Raw genomic sequence first — 20,693 nt, 5'->3', positions numbered from 1 at the left:
AAACTGGTTTTGTAACGATAAAGATGCAGCGTTTAACACTTGGATGTGAAATAAAACCACATAAAGCTTTTACAGAAACAAACATTCGCACCCAAACTGAATAAAGACCAGTTTTTACTCCAGGAGCCGTTTGGCCTTTTTGTTTCCCTCTTCCTTTCAGCTGCCTCGACGAGTGAACTCGCACGAAGACTTGGAAGTTGTTTTGACACCGGATGACCAGCGAAACCTCAGAGGGAGGTTTAGTCATAAAGTTGCAGATTATTTGTTCCAGATGTCAGTCACTGCTTTTTATTTTTTTGTGTACGGTCTACTGTTCATACGCTGTAAATGTTTGTACTTGGGTGTCAAAAATTTAGAAATCAGGATTTTTAAAAGGGGAAATGTGTAGAAACCCTGATCTGTCCCTTCTGGGCCGTTCAACTTCAGCTGCAAGTGGGCTGTATAAAAACAAGATACTGAGGGTTTGAGGCTAATGAGCTTAAATTAATCACCTGCAACCAAAAAGGCAACGATTGAATTTTGATGCTGGATAAATTCAAGATGGCCGCCCCAGTTATCGCCCACAAAGTTTATTTCTGTTACAGATATTGAGCTAAAATTTGAAGTGGGTGTAGCTCAGAGTCATTCTCAACATGAGCGCTGCACATTGTGTGTCTTTGTTTAAAACGATCATCAATGGTGTCAACCCTGTTGGTCTGTTAGCAAAATATCTGTCGAACCCATCAGAGTTCTTATAAAATACCAGCCACATCAACATTAGCTAACGGGTGGATATAGGTAGAAGTAGCTCTGATACTTTTCACATTTTATTCTGACAAGTCAGTTTGGGATTGTCAGTTTTGTGGGGCCCTAAAACATTTGAAAAGGGCCAAATCCAGCCCATGGGCCACTAGTTGAAAAGACCTGCACTACATTAAAAAAGTCATTCTGCAGCTTATTTGTCTAAAGAAGCATCAATATTGTTTTTTTGGGGGTTTTTTTGTGTGTGATTCTTAAAATTTATCCTGAAATCAGTCCCAACAAATCTTCGACATCAATCAAATTTTCTGTTTGTGGAAAATCTTCGCAACAGCTTTAAACTTTCAGGAATAATATTAAAACAGTCGGAGGTGTGTTTTTGAGGAAATGTTTGTTTTTTTAATTAATTTATAAATTAATTTTTACACCAGGACCGGCACCACCGAGAAATGGAAGGAGCCGAGTTCACATCCAGGGGGAACCTCTGAAGATTTTATAAACGTCTAATACATTTGAGATAATTTGTTGAACGGGTGATTTTTAAAAAAAAGAAAACTAAAAATTGTCCTAACAAAAGTAAATGTTTTATTCACATTCAAATTAAAATATATATATTTTTAAAGAATAAATTTCAAATCTGGTGTTAAGATATAAATATATACGGAACAGGGAGATCGGATTTGCTTCTTAGATATTTTCTTGAAGCGTTTAAAACTTTAAGCGTTTTTCTTTTTAAATAGAGAGAGAACCGTACGGTCATTTGAGCAGCAAAATGTTTTTGAGCTGATCCGTTTCAACTTGTCAAAAAAAAAAAAAACATCTTTAAAACTTGAACCCTGAAAAAGAAATGACTAAAGTTAAAGTTTGGTGGCTGATGTCAGATCAGTCAAACTGCTGGATTTAAATTAGTCTTATTAGCAGCTTTCAGCAGAAAATCACTTTTCAATTAGTTACTACATGAATATGATTTAAAGTTGCTCACACACGTTTTTTTAAAACATTTGCAGATAAGAACTTAAAATGAATTTCTGAAATCTGTCTTGATATTTAGTTGTTTTTTTTGTGTACATTAAGGTCAAACAAATTTTGTTTTCTTTTTGATAAACAAGCTGCAAGCTTTTCTGCTTTACCTTGATTTTTTTTTATGGAAGCCCATTTCTGCCAATGAAGGAAAAAAATAATTCTATAAGTCATAATTATAAAATTTCTTCCAGAATTATGATTCAACATCTTAAAAAAATTCTCATCTCATATTTATTAAATAGAAGACAAATTGAATACTTCGATGATGTCAAGTTTTAACTGAGATATTTCATAGTGACAATGTGCCAAGTCATAAATGTGATATGCTAAGTCATGATTGTGGAATCGTTCATTAAGATGCAAAACCAAGATTAAGATCCAAGGTCATAAAGCAGGTGCTATATATGCCACATTGTGAGATTTTAAGTCGTATATTTAAGATGAGTCATAATTCTGAGATGCTAAGTTAAGATAAATGTCCAAGATGCTGAGACTTAATTGAGATGTTAATAATTCTGATATGTGTGGGGTGCCATTTGTAAAGTTACACAGTCAAAAATTAACAGCAATATTTTAAATTTAGCCTTTCATAAGAATTTATTTTTTCAGTCATATTTTCAGTTATTCATACATTTATAAATGTCATAGTTCCAAACTAAATATTTATTTTACAAGTTAAATATTTAGTTAGCAAGCTAAATATTTAGCTCCACGCTAAGTATTTGTTTACAAACTAAAATGTTTGTCCAAGCTAAATGTTTAATTCACAAACTAAATACAACGTGCAAGTTAAATACTTAGTGAACTAAATATGTAGGTGTAAATTAAATATTTAATTTAAAAGCTAAACATTTATTTTCCAGACCAAATCTTTAATTTCTAAGCAAAACATTTAATTCATACACTAAATCTTTAATTTGCTTACTAAACATTTAGCTCCAACCTAAATATTTATTTTCCAAGCTAAATATTTAATGTACAAAATAAATATTTAATTTGCTAACTAAATATTTAGCTCGGACCTAAATAGCATGTTAAATATTTAGGTCTGAGCTAAATATTTAGCTACATCTTTTCTTGGTCATGGGTTCCTCAACAAGCGTTGGATTGGTCTCATTTGATGTTCTGTGTTGTGCTTTCGACATTATAATAAAATATTACTGAAAATATTTAAAGAGAAGTATTTTATGTTTCAAATATCATCTTGAGGGCCAGATCAGATGTCAGCAAGGGCCAAATTTGGCCCCCGGGCCTCGAGTTTGACACATATGCGCTAAGCTATAATTGCAACGTTAACCTGTGACGCTAATTAATAAATTTGTGATGCGAAGTCTTCGTTACGCAACGCGATACAAAGTCATAAATATGAGATGCTAAGCCATAATTTTCATGTGTGCTAGTTCGTTAGCTTATACTAAAACTGGAATGATGCAGATTAGCACAGCTTCTGCGCAAGGACCACATGGAAACTCATCAGCAATTCAATTTTTGAAAATTATGATTTATATTTTAAAGTGGCAGAAATCAGCTTTCAGATTTTTCCTTTCATTCATTCATACAAAATTAATTGTACAAAGTTCATGTTGGCTCCACTGAAACATGCATCATATGAGCGCACGCCTGGTAACTCCTGCTATAAATTCTTTTTACTCCTGAATGTTGAAAGAAACTTGAAAACAAACATTTGAAAGGCAGTTTTCAACACACGCGCACAAAATAAAAACCAGCTCGGTGAGGTTCATAATAAACCAGTCAAACACTTTCTGTTTATTACAGGCATCACGAGGGACCAGAGCCTCTTCCATCAAAACCACCAGCAGACTAATAAAACCTAAACAGTGCTTTGACTTGATGGAAAAAGTGAAACCAAGTTTAAGAAAATCCAGACGGTAATAACGTTAATTAAAAAAAAAAAAAAGGCTTGTTCTATCACTCCGGATATGAAACGTTAAAAACCTTTAAGAGAGGCCGAGCAGCATTCAGCTGATTTTACATGAAGGGGCTCCACACAAGAACAAAGTCACATTAACGCATCTCCCGTACGACGTTTAGGCTCGTCCATCTGTAAATATTCAGTAAACTTGTTTAAACGTCATTTTTTATTTTTATGTTCGCTCTTTTTCCACAGCAGACTCGAAGGGAACAAGCGGACTGCGGGTGAAGCTGAACGCAGCCCGATCTCTCGTCTCTCTTCACCTTCAGAATATAGAAAATATACGACTATATTTTACAAGAAGACTATCGGAACATCTACTATCTTACAAGGAACAGGCAGAGTATTTACAGCAAGCGTGAACCCTCCAGGTCGAAGTCTGTGGGGAGAAACAGAAAACGAACACTCTGGATCCAAACTTTAATAAAACTGATAAGTTTAGGGTTTTATTACAACTCTATTAAAGAATCCACATCCAATGGAAACTCCCGTGCAGATTTCTAACAACTAATTTACTATTTTTCTAGTTGTTTAGCCAATAATTTCCCAGACTTTAGGTATTGGTTAAAAGTAGAGGTGCACCGATTTATCGGCCCCCATTTTCTTAATTTGGGGCGATCGGCCGATTTAAACATGAGAAACTGATTTCAACAATTGTTTGAACTTCGTTTATTTCAGAGCACTACCTCATGGCCAGTTAAAACAAGTTTGTATTGTTTGAAGGATATTGTTCAAGGGTATGTTTTTCAATAAAATAGGATTGGAAAATTGAAGGTGACCCGACACCTGACGGTGTCGCTTATAAAACAAAACCGGCATCGGCAGGTCAGGTTCTTTAGAAATCGGCGCACCCCTAGTTAAAACTTCCTGAATGCACTTTGTTGAACAAATTCAACGTCACCAGTCGGTTTGTTAACAAGACTAAACGTAAAACGGACGATCGTGTGCAGATTTATCGGATACAAAGTGTTCGCTCTGACACCGACTCCCCTCGAAGGCAGAATATTAAAACGATACTTTAGATCTTCTGAAGTGGGTTCTGGGGAAATGTTCTGAACAAATGAACTCTTGTTTATTGAAGATTAATCCCGACCAGACTGGCGAGCTAACGGCTAATCTGAGCTGTTCCCTCAGTTTGGTTAATCTGAAGCACAGATTTGCTAACAGACATTCTGTTTAATAGCAAGCAATTATTTAAAAGTTGGACAAATTTTAATAAAACTAGTTGGACTGCTGGAACGACTCGCACGTTTGATGTTTAGGTGGAAACACAGAAAACGCCAATATAATAATTATTTCCTGATTTTGCCGTTTGTGGACGGTCCCTAAACCCTCGTCTCATTCTTTTTTTTTTTAATCTCATTTTCCTCTTTCAAACTGAAAACAAAACTGAACACAACACCTGCTGCACATTTCTCTAAACTGAGGGAACAGATTCTCCTTCATAAAAAACATCTACAACCTCAAAAATATCTTAAGAGAAAGAACCCATAACGAGGGCACGGTTTTCACATTTCACTGTTATTTATATAAAATCTGCAAATTGAAATAGCAGCAGCAGTTAGCTGTAGCACTTTTAATGCAGCCTGGGGCTCTTCCAGCAGGAATGCGCCCCCCGCCCCCCCAGGAATAATCAAATAAAGTGAAACTGACAAAAAATGTAAAGGTTCATAAAACAGCGTTCGCCTTAACGGTTGTGAAATCTCTGAGATTGGAGTCTGCAACAGGTAAGATACTAACTGTTTGTAACTGTTCCACAAACCTTCACTTCAAAAGATCTGAACTATCCCTTTAGGTGCTACAAGAATGATGAAGTGCTTGAAGATGCAGTCCACTACAAACGCACTCCTCCGTACAGGGATGACCGTCAGGTTTCTGTGGTTCAGTCAGACACGAGACGAACACCGAGCCCGTCAGGAGGTTTTGGTCCGACTCGTCGGGTCCGCCCAACAGGTGAGCCTCGGTCTGCGTTGGGATGGTGTGACGGTGATCGGTACTCTACCACGGTACAACAGCAAGAAATATGAGAGGGGGGTCCGATTTCAGAGGTGGTCTGTGGGGGATGAGCATCTGAAACGAGCGCAGCCATCATGACCGAGGGCTGTTCTGGACCGAGTTTACTGAGCTCGACTGGCCCTCCTCCTCCTCTTCGTACTCTTCATCCTCATGCAGGGGCCCGTTGTGCCGCTTCTGCCCGCTTGAGGTTGCACTGTCCCGGGGCACAGTTGCACTCCCAGTCCCAGGCTTCTCTGGGCCTCTGGAGGCCTGATGTCTGTTTGACGAGGACGGGCTCCGGCCCCTCCCCTTTTCCTGAGCGTCACTTTCGTTCCTCCTGCCGGCCCTCCTCTCTGCCGCCGAGGACCTTTTACTCACCGCCTTCTGTCCTTCGTCCTCTTCGTCATCGGAGTCGATGCGGTTGAGTCTTTTACGAATCGGACGGTCCTCTTCTGATGAAGATTCAGAATCCTCAGATTCCTCCTCGTCCTCGTCCGTCGAAGGTCGTCGTTTCTTCAGCATCTGAGCGAGCCGTCGGCGCCGCTGCTGCGACAGGATCTCCCTCCTCTTCCCCCTGCCCATCTTCTCCAGATCCTCCTCCTCCCTCTCTGTCCGCGATAATCTCCTCTTGTCGTTCTTCTCCAGCTGCCTCTTCTTCACTCTCCCTCCTTCTCCTGCGTCCTTCTCTTCCTCGTATCCTCTCTGCTTTTCTCTCCTCCTTCTACCCCGCAGGTCCTCCCGCTCCTCTCTTCTCCTCTTTTTCCCTCTCTTCTGGTCATCTTCCTCCTCGTCCTCTTCCTCTGAGTCTTTAGATGAATGCGACACTAAAAGGAAGAACATCCAGATGTCCAAATGAAGAGGATTTGATAAAACTGATTTAAAAGCTTGTTACTAAGAAAAGTTAAAGGTCTTTGAAGACGGGTCAAATAAAAAAAAATAAAATCATAAACTAAGAACAGGATATTTTGCTCACATCAACATCTGAAGGCAGAAATATTTGGACCGGCTGCTAACGTGTTTATTAATGTGCAGCATCAGCCGAAGTTACTGAAAACAAGCGCTACGCCCGTCGCTGAAGGATTTTAATAGTGAATGTTTGTAGTTTTCGAGGCGAGTGTTTTTCTGGGTTGTAACTGAACAATGCAAGTAAACCTAAATGTTTTTGGTGCAAGATGTTCAAGTGGGAAAGAGGAAGAACAGAGGTAGACTTTTTTATTTTCCTGTTCAAGCACAGAGTGACGGATCCTGGTGAACGGAGGGAGCAACTTTATCCACCACCAGGTGCAATGGAGGAACCAGGGGTGGCCAACGGTGGCCTCGGCCCCCATACATTAATCTTCGGCCACCCCACTGATTTGAGAAAACTATGCTTTTAAGCATTATAAAAATTAGAAATCATATTTTCCTCAAATGATAGGAGCGGGTGGTTTACAAACATATACGATGGTGGCCATTTGGGATTTTGATGTGACAACCCAATTTTCAAAAGAATCTTTCTTATGCCTAGATGTAGCCACACAGCAAAAACAGAGTTGGTACCTCAGTTGTTTAAAGTTATTGTGCTCACAACATTCCTGGACAGACGAATTAAAATTTCCACGTCTCTCTTTATGTTCCGCGACGGGACAAAACATGGACCAATAAGACATCCATGGAGGGGCCATTTGAGACGGAGAAGAGTTTGATGAATTCAGACGTACCATACTTTCCGCCATACACGTTGCACCGTTGTATAAGTCACATCAGTCCAAATATGTCTAATCGAGTGGAAAAAAACATAAATACGTCGCTTCGCCGTATAAGTCGCATCTATTATGCGTTACCGCTGACCAGTTGGAAACGTGGGCCAAAAATTTGTGTTTTGCCGAAAATCTGTTGGTTGCCAAATGGCGGCCGCCGGAGCGTGCACGGGAGGACTTAAACAAGAATTTAACAAGGTTAGCACTTAAAAATAATTATTTGTTTGCTCGTCATAGTAAAGGTGTGTCTCATTTGAACTCTTCCTTAATAAATGCACTTTAATGGTCAAATCAGCTGCATTTCCCCTGGGCGGCGTGACGATATGCAGCTGATTTGACGTTTGCTCCAGCAGTTCTGGAGCGAGATGAAGGTGGCCTCTATGGCAAGACAAGTGCCTCATTAACAGCCACTTTTACCTATTAATGAGATACTTGGCTTGCCAAATTGCTCAAGGGTCCTCTAGCGGCTGAAAATGGTAGTGTTCAATATTTTCCATGTCAGAATGAATGAAATTGTCAGATCTCGGCCAAAAATGGGATAAATATGGGAAATAAAACGTATATCAGTTGCTTCGGTGTATAAGTCACAGGACTTGCACCTTTTTGCATAAATTTGCAACTTATACGGCAAAAAATACGTATTTACGTGCAGATTTGTTGAGTAAAGTATGCAAAGGAGGAAGATACTTCAAATTTGCATATCAGTATATATGGAAAACTACTGAAGTGAACTCTTTCAAAGTATTAGATTTAATCTCTTTATATTCTACTTTATATTTTGCAATAAGTTCCTTAAAGAAAATACATCAGAGACACTAACCGTCACTGAAGTCGCTTGACAGGCGCTCTTTGCGTGGTCTGCCGCGGCGTTTCACCTTGACCTGCTCGGTGGAGGGCCTGGAGTTGTCGGACGACTCCGAGGTCTCGCGGTAGTTGACCTGCTGATGCTGGCCCCGCCTCAAGCCCCGTCTTTTTTTCTCGGCGTCGCTGTCGGTCATGTCGCTGAACTGATCCGAGTCTGACGGGAAAATAAATCTTTAATAAAACTTGAATCAGGGTTAGAAAACAATTCAAGTTCTACGTTCTGATGAGATGAAGCTCTTCAGGCACCCACCCATATCTATATCGGTGTCCTCCTCTTCCTCAGTGGAGCGTCTTCGCCGCCGTCTCCTGCCCCGGCGTTGGGTCCTCTTTGGTTTATATTTTGGTGCCCCTCTCAACCCCCGTCTGGGCCGGGGCCCTTTGTCCCAGCTGCCCACGTCACTGCCTGCATCCTCATCGTCCTCCTCTCCGTCATCATCTGCCCCCGATGCACCGAACTCCTCATCCTCCGAGCTGTGAGAGGAAGAGGAGTGAGACGAGTCCAGGGGGGAGGACAGAACTCTAAAGGGACACCTTTGACCTGTTACTGAGCAGAAACTCGTCTTCGCTCTCCACCGCCGTGCTGTCGCTCTCCAGGTCGTTCAGTCGGCGTCTCTTCCTGTTCCTGGCCGATCGGGTCTGGTTTCTGATTGGTCGCTGGCTGTCCTTCCCGTCCTCTGAGAGGACGGAGGCGATGTCCTTGCCCCTCCCTGCTCCTCCTGGATCCCAGTAAACATAGAAAACCCTCAGTTTGTTTATTTGTCTTTGCCTCCAACCTCTACAGTTTGAGCTGCAGAGACGTGTTCCTCTTGAAGTCCAAGATTTTACTTTTATGTCTAAAGAGTCAAAACTCCCTCCTGCTGTTGGATGAACATTATTTTCCTGCTTGTTTGTTCTTCTGAATGTTTTTCAAATCAAAACTTCAGCACTTTGTCCTATTTTAGCTGTTCATCAAAACCTTTAGCTCATTCAGCAGATGAGTGCTCTGACTGTTAGTATTTGAAACTTTTAGACTTTTTGAATTATCTTTATTTACAAATATTTACCCACAAAATAGATTAACATCAACTCCTTCAGAAACATTATTGTCTGAAATCTGCTACTGTATTGCTAAATTTAGCTTTTAGCTACAATTGTGCAACAAATAACCTGTAGCTAGATTTGCCATGTTTATCTTTTAGCAATTGTTTTGCTATATTTAGTTTTTAGCTACAAGTTCACTACAATTAGCTTTTAGCAAAAGTTTTTCTCTATTTTAGCTTTGAGATATTTTGTCTATTTTAGCTTTTAGCTATGGCTTTGCTACATTTAGCCTGTGACTATTGTTTTACTCATTTTAGCTTGTAGCAATAGTTTTAATTTCAACTTTTAGCTACAATGTTGCTACAATTAGCAATTAGCTACGTTTCCCCCTCATTTTAGCTCTCAGACATACATTTGTATATTTTTATGCTTTTAGCAAGTTTGTTATTTTCATGTTTAGCTAAAGTTTTGCTAGTTTTAGCCTTTAGCTGCAGTTGAGCAAAATGTAGCTTTCGTTACCGTTTTGCAAAGTTTTGCTTTCAATTACAGCTTTCCTTTTTTTTTTTAGCTTCAGCTACAGTTTTGCTATTTTTGCTTGTAGCTAAATTTTTGACAAATGATAAGCTATAGTTTAGCTAATTTCATTTTTGTCCTTCTTGTTTTAACTTTAACCCCTCAGCTTCAGCTTGTTCAGAGTCACGTCGCCTCAGAATTCAGTTTGTTCACAGAACATGAGGATTAAAAGTAGATTAAGATTAAACTCTTCCTGGTGGTCCACTCACCTGCACAGAGGTCTCCGACGTCCTCCTCGATCGCCTCGTCGATGGCATCATCGAAGTCATCAAACCTGCAGCAGAGCGAGCGTTTCACAGACCGCTTCACGTTTCAGTTCACAGGTTAAAGTTGGTGAACGGCAGATTTTACACACGAACACGTCTGCACCCACCAACAGACGCAGCAGACATGAACCGTAATCCCAGCTCCATGCAACCATGGTTAAATATAAAACAGATGTTTCTCCTAAACGAGACAAGATGCCTCTAAGCAGCTGCTTCAACCTCCTGACCCACCTGTAGCTGATGTGTTTTCTGGTTCTGGTCGATCTTCTCCCCAGATTTTTGCTCTTTTTGGAATCTTTGGGCTTTACGGTTTTCTCCTCCTCTTCGTCCTCCTCTCCCTCCTGAAAAAGGTGATTTACTGTCACTGTAATAAAAACTCCACTCATCCCTGTAAAATCAGACATGGTTCAAGCTTTTAAACTTGTAAATAAACAAAAACCAAAAGTGCTTCCATCAGCTGCAGCTGGACACGTTAAGGTAGTTCTGATGTCTGGTTCTAAAATGATGAAAATATTAAAACTACTACAAAACAAACTTTGAAGCCCAAATCTGGAGGTTCACCTCGTACGTAAAACTTCACTTACAGGAATTATGTTCTCCACGCTGATGCCCACGTACACCAGACGTTCCCTCCTAGAGGAACAAGAAAAGGACATTTCTATATTCGTTGTAATTTTGTAACAGTCGAGAAGATGGTTCGGTGCGTTTACCTTCTCTCCGCTCGCTCTCTTTTCTTCAGAGCGCTGTCCAGATTCTGCAGCTGCTCCTCCAGTTTCTCACACAGCATCTTCTAAAAGAGGAAAACCACCGTCCATCGTTTAAACTATACAGAAGATTAATTTAATAATAAACCATAACCACGTTTTTAAAGGCGTTATCTGTTATCTTCTCTGCAGCTCACATGTTGACACGGGGGACAGAACCATTCTCCATCTGGGATCAGCATGAGCGGCGGCCGCAGGCAGGCCGTGTGGTATCCTCTGTCACACGAGTCACACAACAGGATCTGAGGAAACGCACACAAGAACACAGCGACGACGTGACGCTCCGAGCCTCTGGACGGGTTTTATGTGGCGGATTTTCTTACATCTTCAAGTGAAATCACCATAAATGGCTCAGACCTGTTAAAAAAAAAACTGCTGATTGCAACAATATTCTGCAGCTTCTGCTCATTTTTTTTAAACGACCAAGATTCATTCAACCTTTATTTACACAGTCCATTGAACCTTTTGGACTCATTTACAATATGTTACTATGAAAAAGTATTACAGACCCCTTTAAATATAAATCTGAAACATGTGGCTTGCATTTCTTTACTCTGATACCATGAACTCAAATCCAGAGCAACCAGGAGTCACTTAATCAGCGAACAGAATCCACCTAAGAATGTTAATAATCTCAGCACAAATCCAGCTGTTTTGTCCCTGAACATCTGGGATCAAACAGCATCATGACAACCAGCGGTGGGCACAGCTAACCAAAAAGTTAGCGGAAGCTAATGCTAAAGCGCTAACTTTTATCATCCACTGCTGTTGCTGACTCAGTAAGACTGTAATGTGACAACGTTGTAAGTGAACACAACTCAAATGAAGGTCTTGGTAGGAGTGAAAACGACCTGGTCATTTTCAAAACCTTCATTCATGTGAGCACAGTGGCCCATCTGTGAGTTAGACTAACAAAGACCCTAACGAACCTCTGTTGTGAGGAGTGAGAGGACAATCTGCATGTGAATCCAGCTTAGAGAACACCTCAGCTTCATAACTCGAACCCCACACTCTCATTTCATTGATTTGAGAAAACTCCTGGGATGAGAAACGAAACATCTTCAGCTACAGAACAGAAGTCCAGTTGTTTCTTTAACCGTTTTTTGGATTTACCGTGTTCTGGATGACTGAGAACATTCCCCAGCATGCTTTGTTCATGATAAAGTCTCTGTTTTTTGCTATAAACTGACACTATGAGTCAGAAATTGTTTGCGGTAGGTATGAGAGGGGAAAAGCACCATGTGGTGACGTCACCGAGTGGTGCTTAGCTTTGCTCATCTCTACATTGCATCGCTCCATGAAAATCACCATCGTACTGGATGTTTTTGGTGCGGAGAACTGTCTTAAAACAAATTCAGACTTGAATGTACCAGGGGCAGCACGGTGGCACAACTGGTAGAGCTGCTGCCTCTCAGCGAGCAGGTCCCTGGTTCAAATCCTGGTCCGGGGGCCTTTCTGGGTGGAGTTTGCATGTTCTCTCCGTGCATGTGTGGGTCTTCTCCGGGTGCTCCGGTTTCCTCCCACAGACCAAAAACATGTATGTTAGGCTGATTGGTAACTCTAAATTGTCCCTAGGTGTAAGTGAGAGAGAGAATGTTTGTTTGTCTTGTTTGTCTCTATGTGTCCCTGTGACGGACCTGTAAACCGTCCAGGGTGTACCCCGCCCCAATTGCTGGAAATGGGCACCAGTGACCCAAAATGGAAGAAGTGGGTAAAAGATAATGGATGAATGTACCAGATACAAATTTAGTAGGAGCTACTTCCGCTAACAGTATTCAAAGTTAGCTTCACTGTTAGCGGAACTGAGCCCACCACTGATGACGACCAAGGAAATGGTAAATGGACTGTACTTATACAGCGCCTTTCTGTCTTATCAAGACACTCAAAGCTCTTTACAACACAATCTGTCCTCATTTATCCATTCACACAGCACTCCACTATACACCTACAAAGCTACTTGAACAAATCATTCTAAAGAGAATAATCAGAGCTTTATCACATTCATACACCGATGGGACACACATCGGAGGCAATGAGGGGTTCAGTGTCCTGCTCAGGGACACTTCGGTATGTTACTGCTGGTGGATTCAAACCCCAACTCTTGCATTGGAGGACGACTGCTCTAACCACTCAGCCACAGTCGCACATCAAGGAACACACTAATAAAGTTGCTGAGAAGTTTAAAGCAGGTTAAGCTTTGAACATCTCGTAGATCTCTGCTCAATCCAAAATCTGAAGATGGAAAAATATGGCACAACGGCAAACTGTCTTCCTCAACTGCCAGGAGAGCATTAAACAGGAAGCAGCCAAGAAACCAAGTGATAACTCTGCAGGACCACCAGAAGTCCACAAAGCAGGTGGGAGAATCTGTCCACGGCACAACCATTAGTGGGGAAACTCCACAAACCTGTCCTTTATGGACAAACGTCAAGAAGAACACAAGTCATGTAGGAACACAAGAAACGTGTGGAAGAAGCTGCTCTGCTCAGATCAGACCAAACTACCACTGTACAGAACCCTGAACACACCATCTCCACTGTGAAACATAGAGGAGGCAGCATCATGCTCTGGGGATGCTTCAACAGGAACAGGGAATCTGTTTAGAGTTGATGAGAGGATGGAAGGAGATAAACACAAGACAGAGAACATGCTGAAGTTCCCCTTCCAGCTGGACAACGACCAGAAACATCCAGCCAGATCTACAATGGAGCGGGTCGGACCAAAGCCTGTTTGTGTTAGAATGGGGCAGTCAAAGGCCAGACCTGAGTCCAATCAGTGGCAGGACATTAAAACTGCTGTTCAGACCCTCTCCATCCAATCGGAGTTTGAGCCATTTTGCGAAGAACGAGCTAAAATGCCAGTTTTGTGAAAATCGGGTGGAAACAAACCCCGAAAGACCAAATGGTGGTTCTACAACGTATCGACTCAGAGCGGCTGAATATGAACACGCCTCCAGAAAAATATTTTGTCTTTGCGTTATGAGCTCTCACCAGTTCTGGATGGTTTGGGAGGCCACAGTGAGTGCAGGCGTCCTCGCTGGGAATCTGCTCCGATTTACACGATTCTTCCTCAGAGTGGCTCGCTCCTTCCTCTTCGTCCTCGTCCTCATCCTCTCCTCGTTTCCTCCCTCGGTCCTCCCCCTCCTCTTCCTCGTTGGGTCTGCGTCTCTTTGGGCGAATGTTGGTCCATCGAGGTCGTCCGTGTCTCCGTTTTCCCTGAAAGACACGGAAAACTAAGTCATAAAGGCAAACGAGCAGAGAAATAAACAAATTTTAAAATAAAGTATCTGTTTTCAGATCACAGTTTAGGGTTTTACCCTTCGTTTGATAAATTTCCCAGCAGGCCCAGCTTTTCTGTCTTTCGCTGCAGGTGAGCCGTGCTCCTCGTCGTCTCCTTCCTCCTCTGCCTCCTCTTCCTCCTTCGCCTTGGCCGGCGCCGCCTGTTTTTTTTGCGGCTTCTTCCTCTGACTCTCAGCCGCCTTCGAGCTCGGCCTGCAGTTTGGCAAAGCAGATGATCTTCAAGAAAAAAAAAAGGTTCAGATGGGATGAATCTGACGTGAGAATGAGCCGAAGCTGAGATCAAAACAGTCAGCGATCACATTTTGTTGTTTGCGTTGTAGTTTCTTACAAACACATTTTGGATTAACTACTTCAGATATTTAAATGGACTGTACATATATATCACCTTTCTATCTTATTTCAAGATACTCAAAGCTCTTTACAACAATCTGTGCCTCATTTACCCATTCATACAGCTCTATACTAGATCTCTACAACGCTAATTGAACAAAGAGACTAATCAGAGCTTTATCACATTCATACACTGATGGGACACACATCAGAGACTACGAGGGGTTCAGTGTCTTGCCCAGGGACACTTCAGCATGTGACTGCTGGTGGATTCGAACCCCCGACTCTTGCAATGGAGGACGACTGCTCTAACCACTCAGCCAGTCGTATCAAAACTTTTAGCTCATTCAGGACATTACAGCTGTGACTTTTAGTTTCTGTAAATTCACTTTATTTACTTCTTACCAACAAGAAATGCATCAAGATTTCTATCAATCCTTAAAAACATTTGTGCTTTTTGAAATCCAATTCAGCATACTCGTTTCATTTTTAGCTTTTAGCTCCACTTCTGCTAAATTTAGCTGCTACTGATCCATCAGTTTTAGCTTCTAGCTTGTTTTACCAGTTTTGTTAGATTTAACTCATGTGATGCCAGTTTTAGCTTTATGCAACTTTTTCAGATTTTAGCTAGTTTTGATGGTTTTAGCTTTTAGCAACTGTTCTGCTAATTTTAGCTTTTAGCTACTGTTTATGTTATAGTTTTAAGAAACTTTGATTTAACTTTGTACTTTTTGTTTTGCTGGCTTTAGATTTTAGTAACTGTTCTGCTAATTTTAGCTTCTAGCTACGTTTTTGCATTTACAGGTAGTTACGATTTTGTTGGGTTTAACCTTTAGCTCCTGTTTTACTAGTCTATTGTTTAGCTACCATTTTGCTACTTTTGGCTTTAAGCTACTGCTCTGTTGGTTTTATCTTTTAGCTAATGTTCAGCTGGCTTTGTCTTTGGCTTCAGATTTTCTAATTTTAGCTAATGTTCTGATCACAACTCTGTTTCGGCTGCTTTAACAGGCCTCAGCAGTCAGTCGGGGCTCAGAGTTCAAGCTGTATTTTGACAGAAAACGCTCATTTTTAGTCCTGCGCTTGTTTTGGTCGTCCTCACGTACCTGCAGATCCTCGCGGATCTCCTCAGTGACCTCCCTTCCTCATGCACCTCCCGCTCTTTCTCCTCCTCCTCTTTTCCTCCTTTCTTCTTCAGCTTGTTTCTCCGGTGGGGAGGAATCTTGATTTTTAAGCGGATCCCTTCTTTCTGGAGCTCGGAGGAGGCCTCCTCCAGAGGACCCTGTTTCTGCTCCGATCCGGCCCCACTGCTCTTCACCCTGACCCGGCCCGCCAGCCCACCGTTGAGCCCCGGTTGGTCCATTTTATCCCACTTCTTTATCTTTAGAGATAAAACTGTACAGCTTAATTTTGAGTCACCTCTTCCTGAATTGTTTCCTGGATCACCTTTGACCCCTGCGGACACATGACGCTCCGGTGCTTCCTTCCCCAGCTTCTCTGGATCCTCGTCTTTCTGTCGACGACTCTCTCCTGACTCCTTTGTGTTTTTGTCCTGGTCTTTGTCCGTCTTCCCTATGGTGACTGAAGACACAGAGGGGACGCCAACAGAACCCACTTTTCTCTCCTCAGCTTCAGGAGGTCCGTCGGGTTTCTGAGATGATGACTGCAGCTTTCCACACTTCTGATCCTCCGTCGCTGGGTCAGGAGGAAGGAATGTAGCTGCTGGTGTCGCCTCCGGTCCAGTCAGTCCCTTCCTTACCAGCACCGACTGTCGACCCACCTCCTTATCTTCCTCCACGGCCCTGGGCCCACAGGGTTCTGAACTCGGCCCGTTTTGCTCCTGCTGCCCGGCAGACGGGGCTCTGTGGTACTCAGAGGGGCTGCGGATGACCCCAACGTGACCAACAACTTGCCCTGTGACCCCCATGACCCCGTTTTGTCCCTCTTTGTGAGGCAGGTGAGAAGCTCTTCCGTTAGTCAGTTCCTGCCTGGGCGCCATGACGACCTGCTGCTGTGAAGACGCCGGACCTCCTTGGGGTCCTAACGAGTTGAGCAGCTTCCCGTCTTTGCTGCTGATCGCTGCGGGGTTACACACGATGATGCTGCTGCTGTTGTTAAGGTGGTTGCTATGGAAGCTGTCAGCAAGCTTAAGGTCCCTCTTCTTCAGAGGTATCTTGGCCTGCTGGTTGCTCCTGACGACGGCCAACTTTGCTTCCTCGTCCTTGCTGAGCTTAGTCAAGCTCACTGTGGTTGCCATGACGATGGGAACTGCATCTTTTGGAGTGGTGGCGTCCCCGGGTTCTGATTTGACGGCGGTGATGGTGCTGACGCGGTTATCGAAGGCAGATGGTTTTCTGTCCATCATCGTAGATTCTGGGTTTTCCTGTTTGACGGGTGGCACCTCCTCCTGCTTCACCCCTGAAAACAAACAAACAAACAAAACAATAAATTAAAAATACAAACAGTTACACTTTTACAAACATCGAGGAGAGAGGGAACACAGCATGAGCAGATTGACTTACCAAAAAGAAAGACTGATGTTTTCTACCAACAGCTGTAAATTATGTCAATATTTTGCATCTTTTTTTTAATTTCATGACCATATTTTTGTTTCTTTATGGTTTTCCTTTGTGGTCACTTTGTGCTTTAAGGATCGAGATTCACAAGAGTTCAGAAATCAACCATTTCAGGCACAGAAAACATTTAGTGTTTGGTTGGATTTTTTTTACTATTAAATAAACCCAACCTCCTCTTCTCTGACTTCCTGTCACAGCACATTCTACCCATGATTTATTTTTATATTACAGTAAAATAAAACGTGGCTACCTTGCTTGAATGGTTTCTCTTCCTTAACAAGGTTCAGCTTATCGTCAGTTTCTTCCTTGGTAGTTGTGAGGAGTTTGGCGTCGCTGATTCCAAAGTCGTTTTCACCTGAGAATCAAAACCAAAACGTCAAACTACAGACCCAGTTATTTATTAAAGCAAACAATTTGGACATGAAAAACTGGACTGTTCAGCCTTTGAACTTTAAAATACGTTTCCGTTTCTAAGATGATTTCGTGGTCGCATTTACGTTTTCTCTCTGGTAAAAGCTTCAACTTAACCGCTAATTGTAAAAAATAAAATCTGCTGATTTGTCCAACGAACCGGTTTGTTTCTCTGCAGGAGTGTCACCTGCAGCCTGGTTCTGGTCCTGACTCTGGTTCGGTTCTATCTGAGCCTTCAGCAGCTCCAGAGCTTCAGCCAGGTCGTTGCGGGTCCTGTGAAGATGGATGCTGATCAGACCGCCAGAGGAAAAAACAAAACAACTAAAGACGTTTTTGTGAGTCGCGAGACAAAAGTGCAACCTGACGATGCACTTCCAGGTGGACCCGTCCAGATCGTCCTGCTCCTCCGTGTACAGCCGGATGTTCTGCTCCTGGTCCAGCTGCAGCCAGTACATCAAGCCCAGCTGGTCCCGGCCGATGGGCTGCAGACGCATCTTCTCTGGGTCCTCGTCGTTGACCACCGTCTTAAACTTCAGGTTGTCGTCAAACTGGCACTCACACAGATACTAACAACAACCAGACAGAGGAAGGTAAATGTTCTACAGCACCCAGATGATCCGTTTCACGGTGGTTCACGTTGACAATGAGGGTTTTACCTTCAGGATGCTGGACTTGCACTCCATAGACATCTCCTGGTACCCCTTCTGCTCCAGCTCCCAGGCCCACGTGCTGTTCAGCTCCTGACAAACCTGCGGGACATTAGAATCGTTTCAGTCAGGTGAAAACATTTAATACTTTAAATCATATAAAAAGCAGAAGTTTGCCTCATTTCAAACGTGGAAACAAACGCTTCTCACCTTAGCCAGGTATTTCTCCCAGCGGTCGGTGGTCACAGACTTCCCCAGTTTTCTGAGCAGCTTCACATGAAGATCCACCAGAGGTTTAGGAACTAAAAACACACAACATGATTATGAAAATTGAAATTAACACAGATTTTTCCAACAAACATTCACTCCACTCAAAATCCCTTGAACTCGACAGTAAAGTCAGAGTTGTTCCAGCTGGTTTTGAACCTTTACAATAAATTACTCCAAACAAAGATGTGGAGAAAAATAAGGTCTAAATTTTCTCTTATTTACTTTTTAAGGGACAACAGACAATTTAAAACAGGATATTGCTATATAAAATGTAAGACTTCAAGTAAACTAATTTTATTAAACAAAACTCATCATATCTGCATCAAGAATATTTAATATAATAAATATAATTTGTTTAAATTGTTGCGTTTTGAGGACATCTGTTGATTAATTTAAACAAAAAGCAGTTACAGATATTAATAAAAAATACTGAGCTGTCTTTAAGATAATATGCTAGCGAAAAAAGGAGCAATGTCTTTAATAACAGGTGATTTTTTAATCACCATGACAGACTTTTAACTTAAAGATTGCACTTATTTCTTTCTTGACATTCATGTTTTAATTCTTCTGCAGCCGAATACAAATTAAAAAAGACAAAACAAGATTAGGATGAATCATGCAAAATTAATAAAGAACCTACACCTTGATCAACTACAACAGCAAATTGCTGCAAGCATGAGCAAGATTTTAAAACAGTTTAATTATCACTTAAAAGCTAAATAAACGACACTTTACAAGATTCCAAACCTTTGACTTTTGTACTTTAGGAACTCTTTTTCATAATAAAAAGTACAACATGAGTGACTTTTAAATGCTGGGCTTTTACTTGTAAATTAGTATTTTTACTGTATTACAATACAAAAACATAAACAGACAAATGTAACTAAATAATAGTTTTAAAACTGCATCACACAAGACAAAAACAAAGATAAACCATCACGTTTATAGATTTGGGTTAATTATAAATTATATAAACAGCTATTATTATATTATTAGTCATTATTATTATAAACATCATAATTTCAATAACGTAATAGACGCATTATAGTTTTGAAAACCGAACTAATTAAAATGTTTTTTTATGCACGATATAACGTGGGGCGTTTATTGAGCCGTTAATTTTGTGGGACATTCCAGTTTTCTGTTCTGGTTCGCCAAATTTTTGTCTTTTAAACTAGGATTCAGAGTTCAGACCAGGAAAAAAATAATGTTAATTACGTCCGAGGACATGCCAGAGAAACAAGGCAGTGGTCTACAGTAAATACATTAGCTGTTACGTTTGATTTCATTTTAAGAAATAAAACATACGTTATCGGCGCTACACCACCATTAACTACATAGTTAAGAAGCAAGAGAGGCAAACCCCGTTTTTAACTAACAATTAAACCACTAATAATTTTCATTCCTAAAAGATAATGTGTTGAGTTATTAGTAGATCTTCTAATTTCGTGGAAAACTTGAACGAATCTTTGAAGCTAGCTTGTTAGCTAGTGGCTAATGCGCATGTCCAGGTTTTTACCCCCTTCCGAAAAAACAACATCCAGAGTGTTTTCGGAGAACATCGCTTTCTGCGTTTTGACAGCCGTGAAAGACACCGACTGGGGTGATCATGTAATGTTCGTGCCCGCACAGGGACCCCGTGTGACACCGGGAACCGGCTGTGAGGGAAGGCCGGTGAAAAAAATTCCACCTGACGAGGCTCCGGAGCTAACCGGTTGTCTGCGTGTGGTCGGAGCCGCATCACCATCAAGTTTAAAAGATCAGCCGGTCAACGTTAGGGACGACCTGGTACCGAGCAAAACATGGTGCCGAACGTTGCGCTCCTGGGTGTCTCCGTTTCCCCAAACTTTAATACACAAGTCTTTCCATATTTTTCCTCACAAAACTACCTGCTTGTCCAGGAAAACTGACTCCCACCCGAGTCATTAACGGTAAATTAACGGCTCAAAGTGCGGGTCACCAAACGCAACATTTTCCATCCCGCTCCTCATCATCACCATGATGATGATGGTCGTGGAGCTGGCCCCTTCTTCGGCGAGTGTCGCAGCTTTCTTTCCTGCCACTTCTGCCGACCTCTCACCTGCCGCGGTGTCGCGCAGATATCGTTCCATCTGCGGGAAAGTCATCTCGGGAAGGTCCAGCGCCGGTCCGTACCTCTCCAGGAACGAGCAGACCTCCGCGAAGCTCGGGCAGAGCGGCGGGCCGGAGCTTCTCACCACCGCCGGAGCAGCCATCTTTCCAGGCGGAG

The 20,693-nt window shown here is 41.9% G+C and overlaps 1 protein-coding gene and 1 pseudogene across 2 annotated transcripts; one reads left to right on the top strand and one right to left on the bottom strand.

Moving 5' to 3' along the window:
- Window positions 1-3,156: 3,156 nt before the first annotated feature.
- Window positions 3,157-3,253, top strand: LOC119411587 (annotated as a pseudogene).
- A 2,434-nt stretch (window positions 3,254-5,687) lies between these two features.
- On the bottom strand, window positions 5,688-20,693 carry rsf1a (remodeling and spacing factor 1a). Of its 2 annotated transcripts, none has more exons than XM_037677652.1 (18): window positions 20,526-20,693; window positions 18,386-18,477; window positions 18,185-18,277; window positions 17,889-18,094; window positions 17,689-17,801; window positions 17,368-17,472; window positions 15,648-16,959; window positions 14,232-14,430; window positions 13,906-14,130; window positions 11,053-11,157; window positions 10,862-10,941; window positions 10,736-10,784; window positions 10,383-10,492; window positions 10,095-10,159; window positions 8,831-9,008; window positions 8,543-8,763; window positions 8,249-8,446; window positions 5,688-6,513 (listed from the first exon to the last, which is right to left on the bottom strand). In XM_037677652.1, the coding sequence occupies exons 1-18, from the start codon at window positions 20,677-20,679 to the stop codon at window positions 5,783-5,785; spliced, it is 4,236 nt and encodes a 1,411-aa protein (XP_037533580.1). In that variant the 5' UTR covers window positions 20,680-20,693; the 3' UTR covers window positions 5,688-5,782. The 2 variants fall into 2 exon arrangements, with proteins under 2 accessions (XP_037533580.1, XP_037533581.1); XM_037677653.1 differs by having other exon boundaries at window positions 14,232-14,406.

Source organism: Nematolebias whitei, chromosome 6 (assembly GCF_014905685.2).
Source record: "Nematolebias whitei isolate Nwh7 chromosome 6, NemWhi1, whole genome shotgun sequence".
NCBI lineage: Eukaryota > Metazoa > Chordata > Actinopteri > Cyprinodontiformes > Rivulidae > Nematolebias > Nematolebias whitei.
This window is presented reverse-complemented; position numbering and strand designations above follow the sequence as displayed.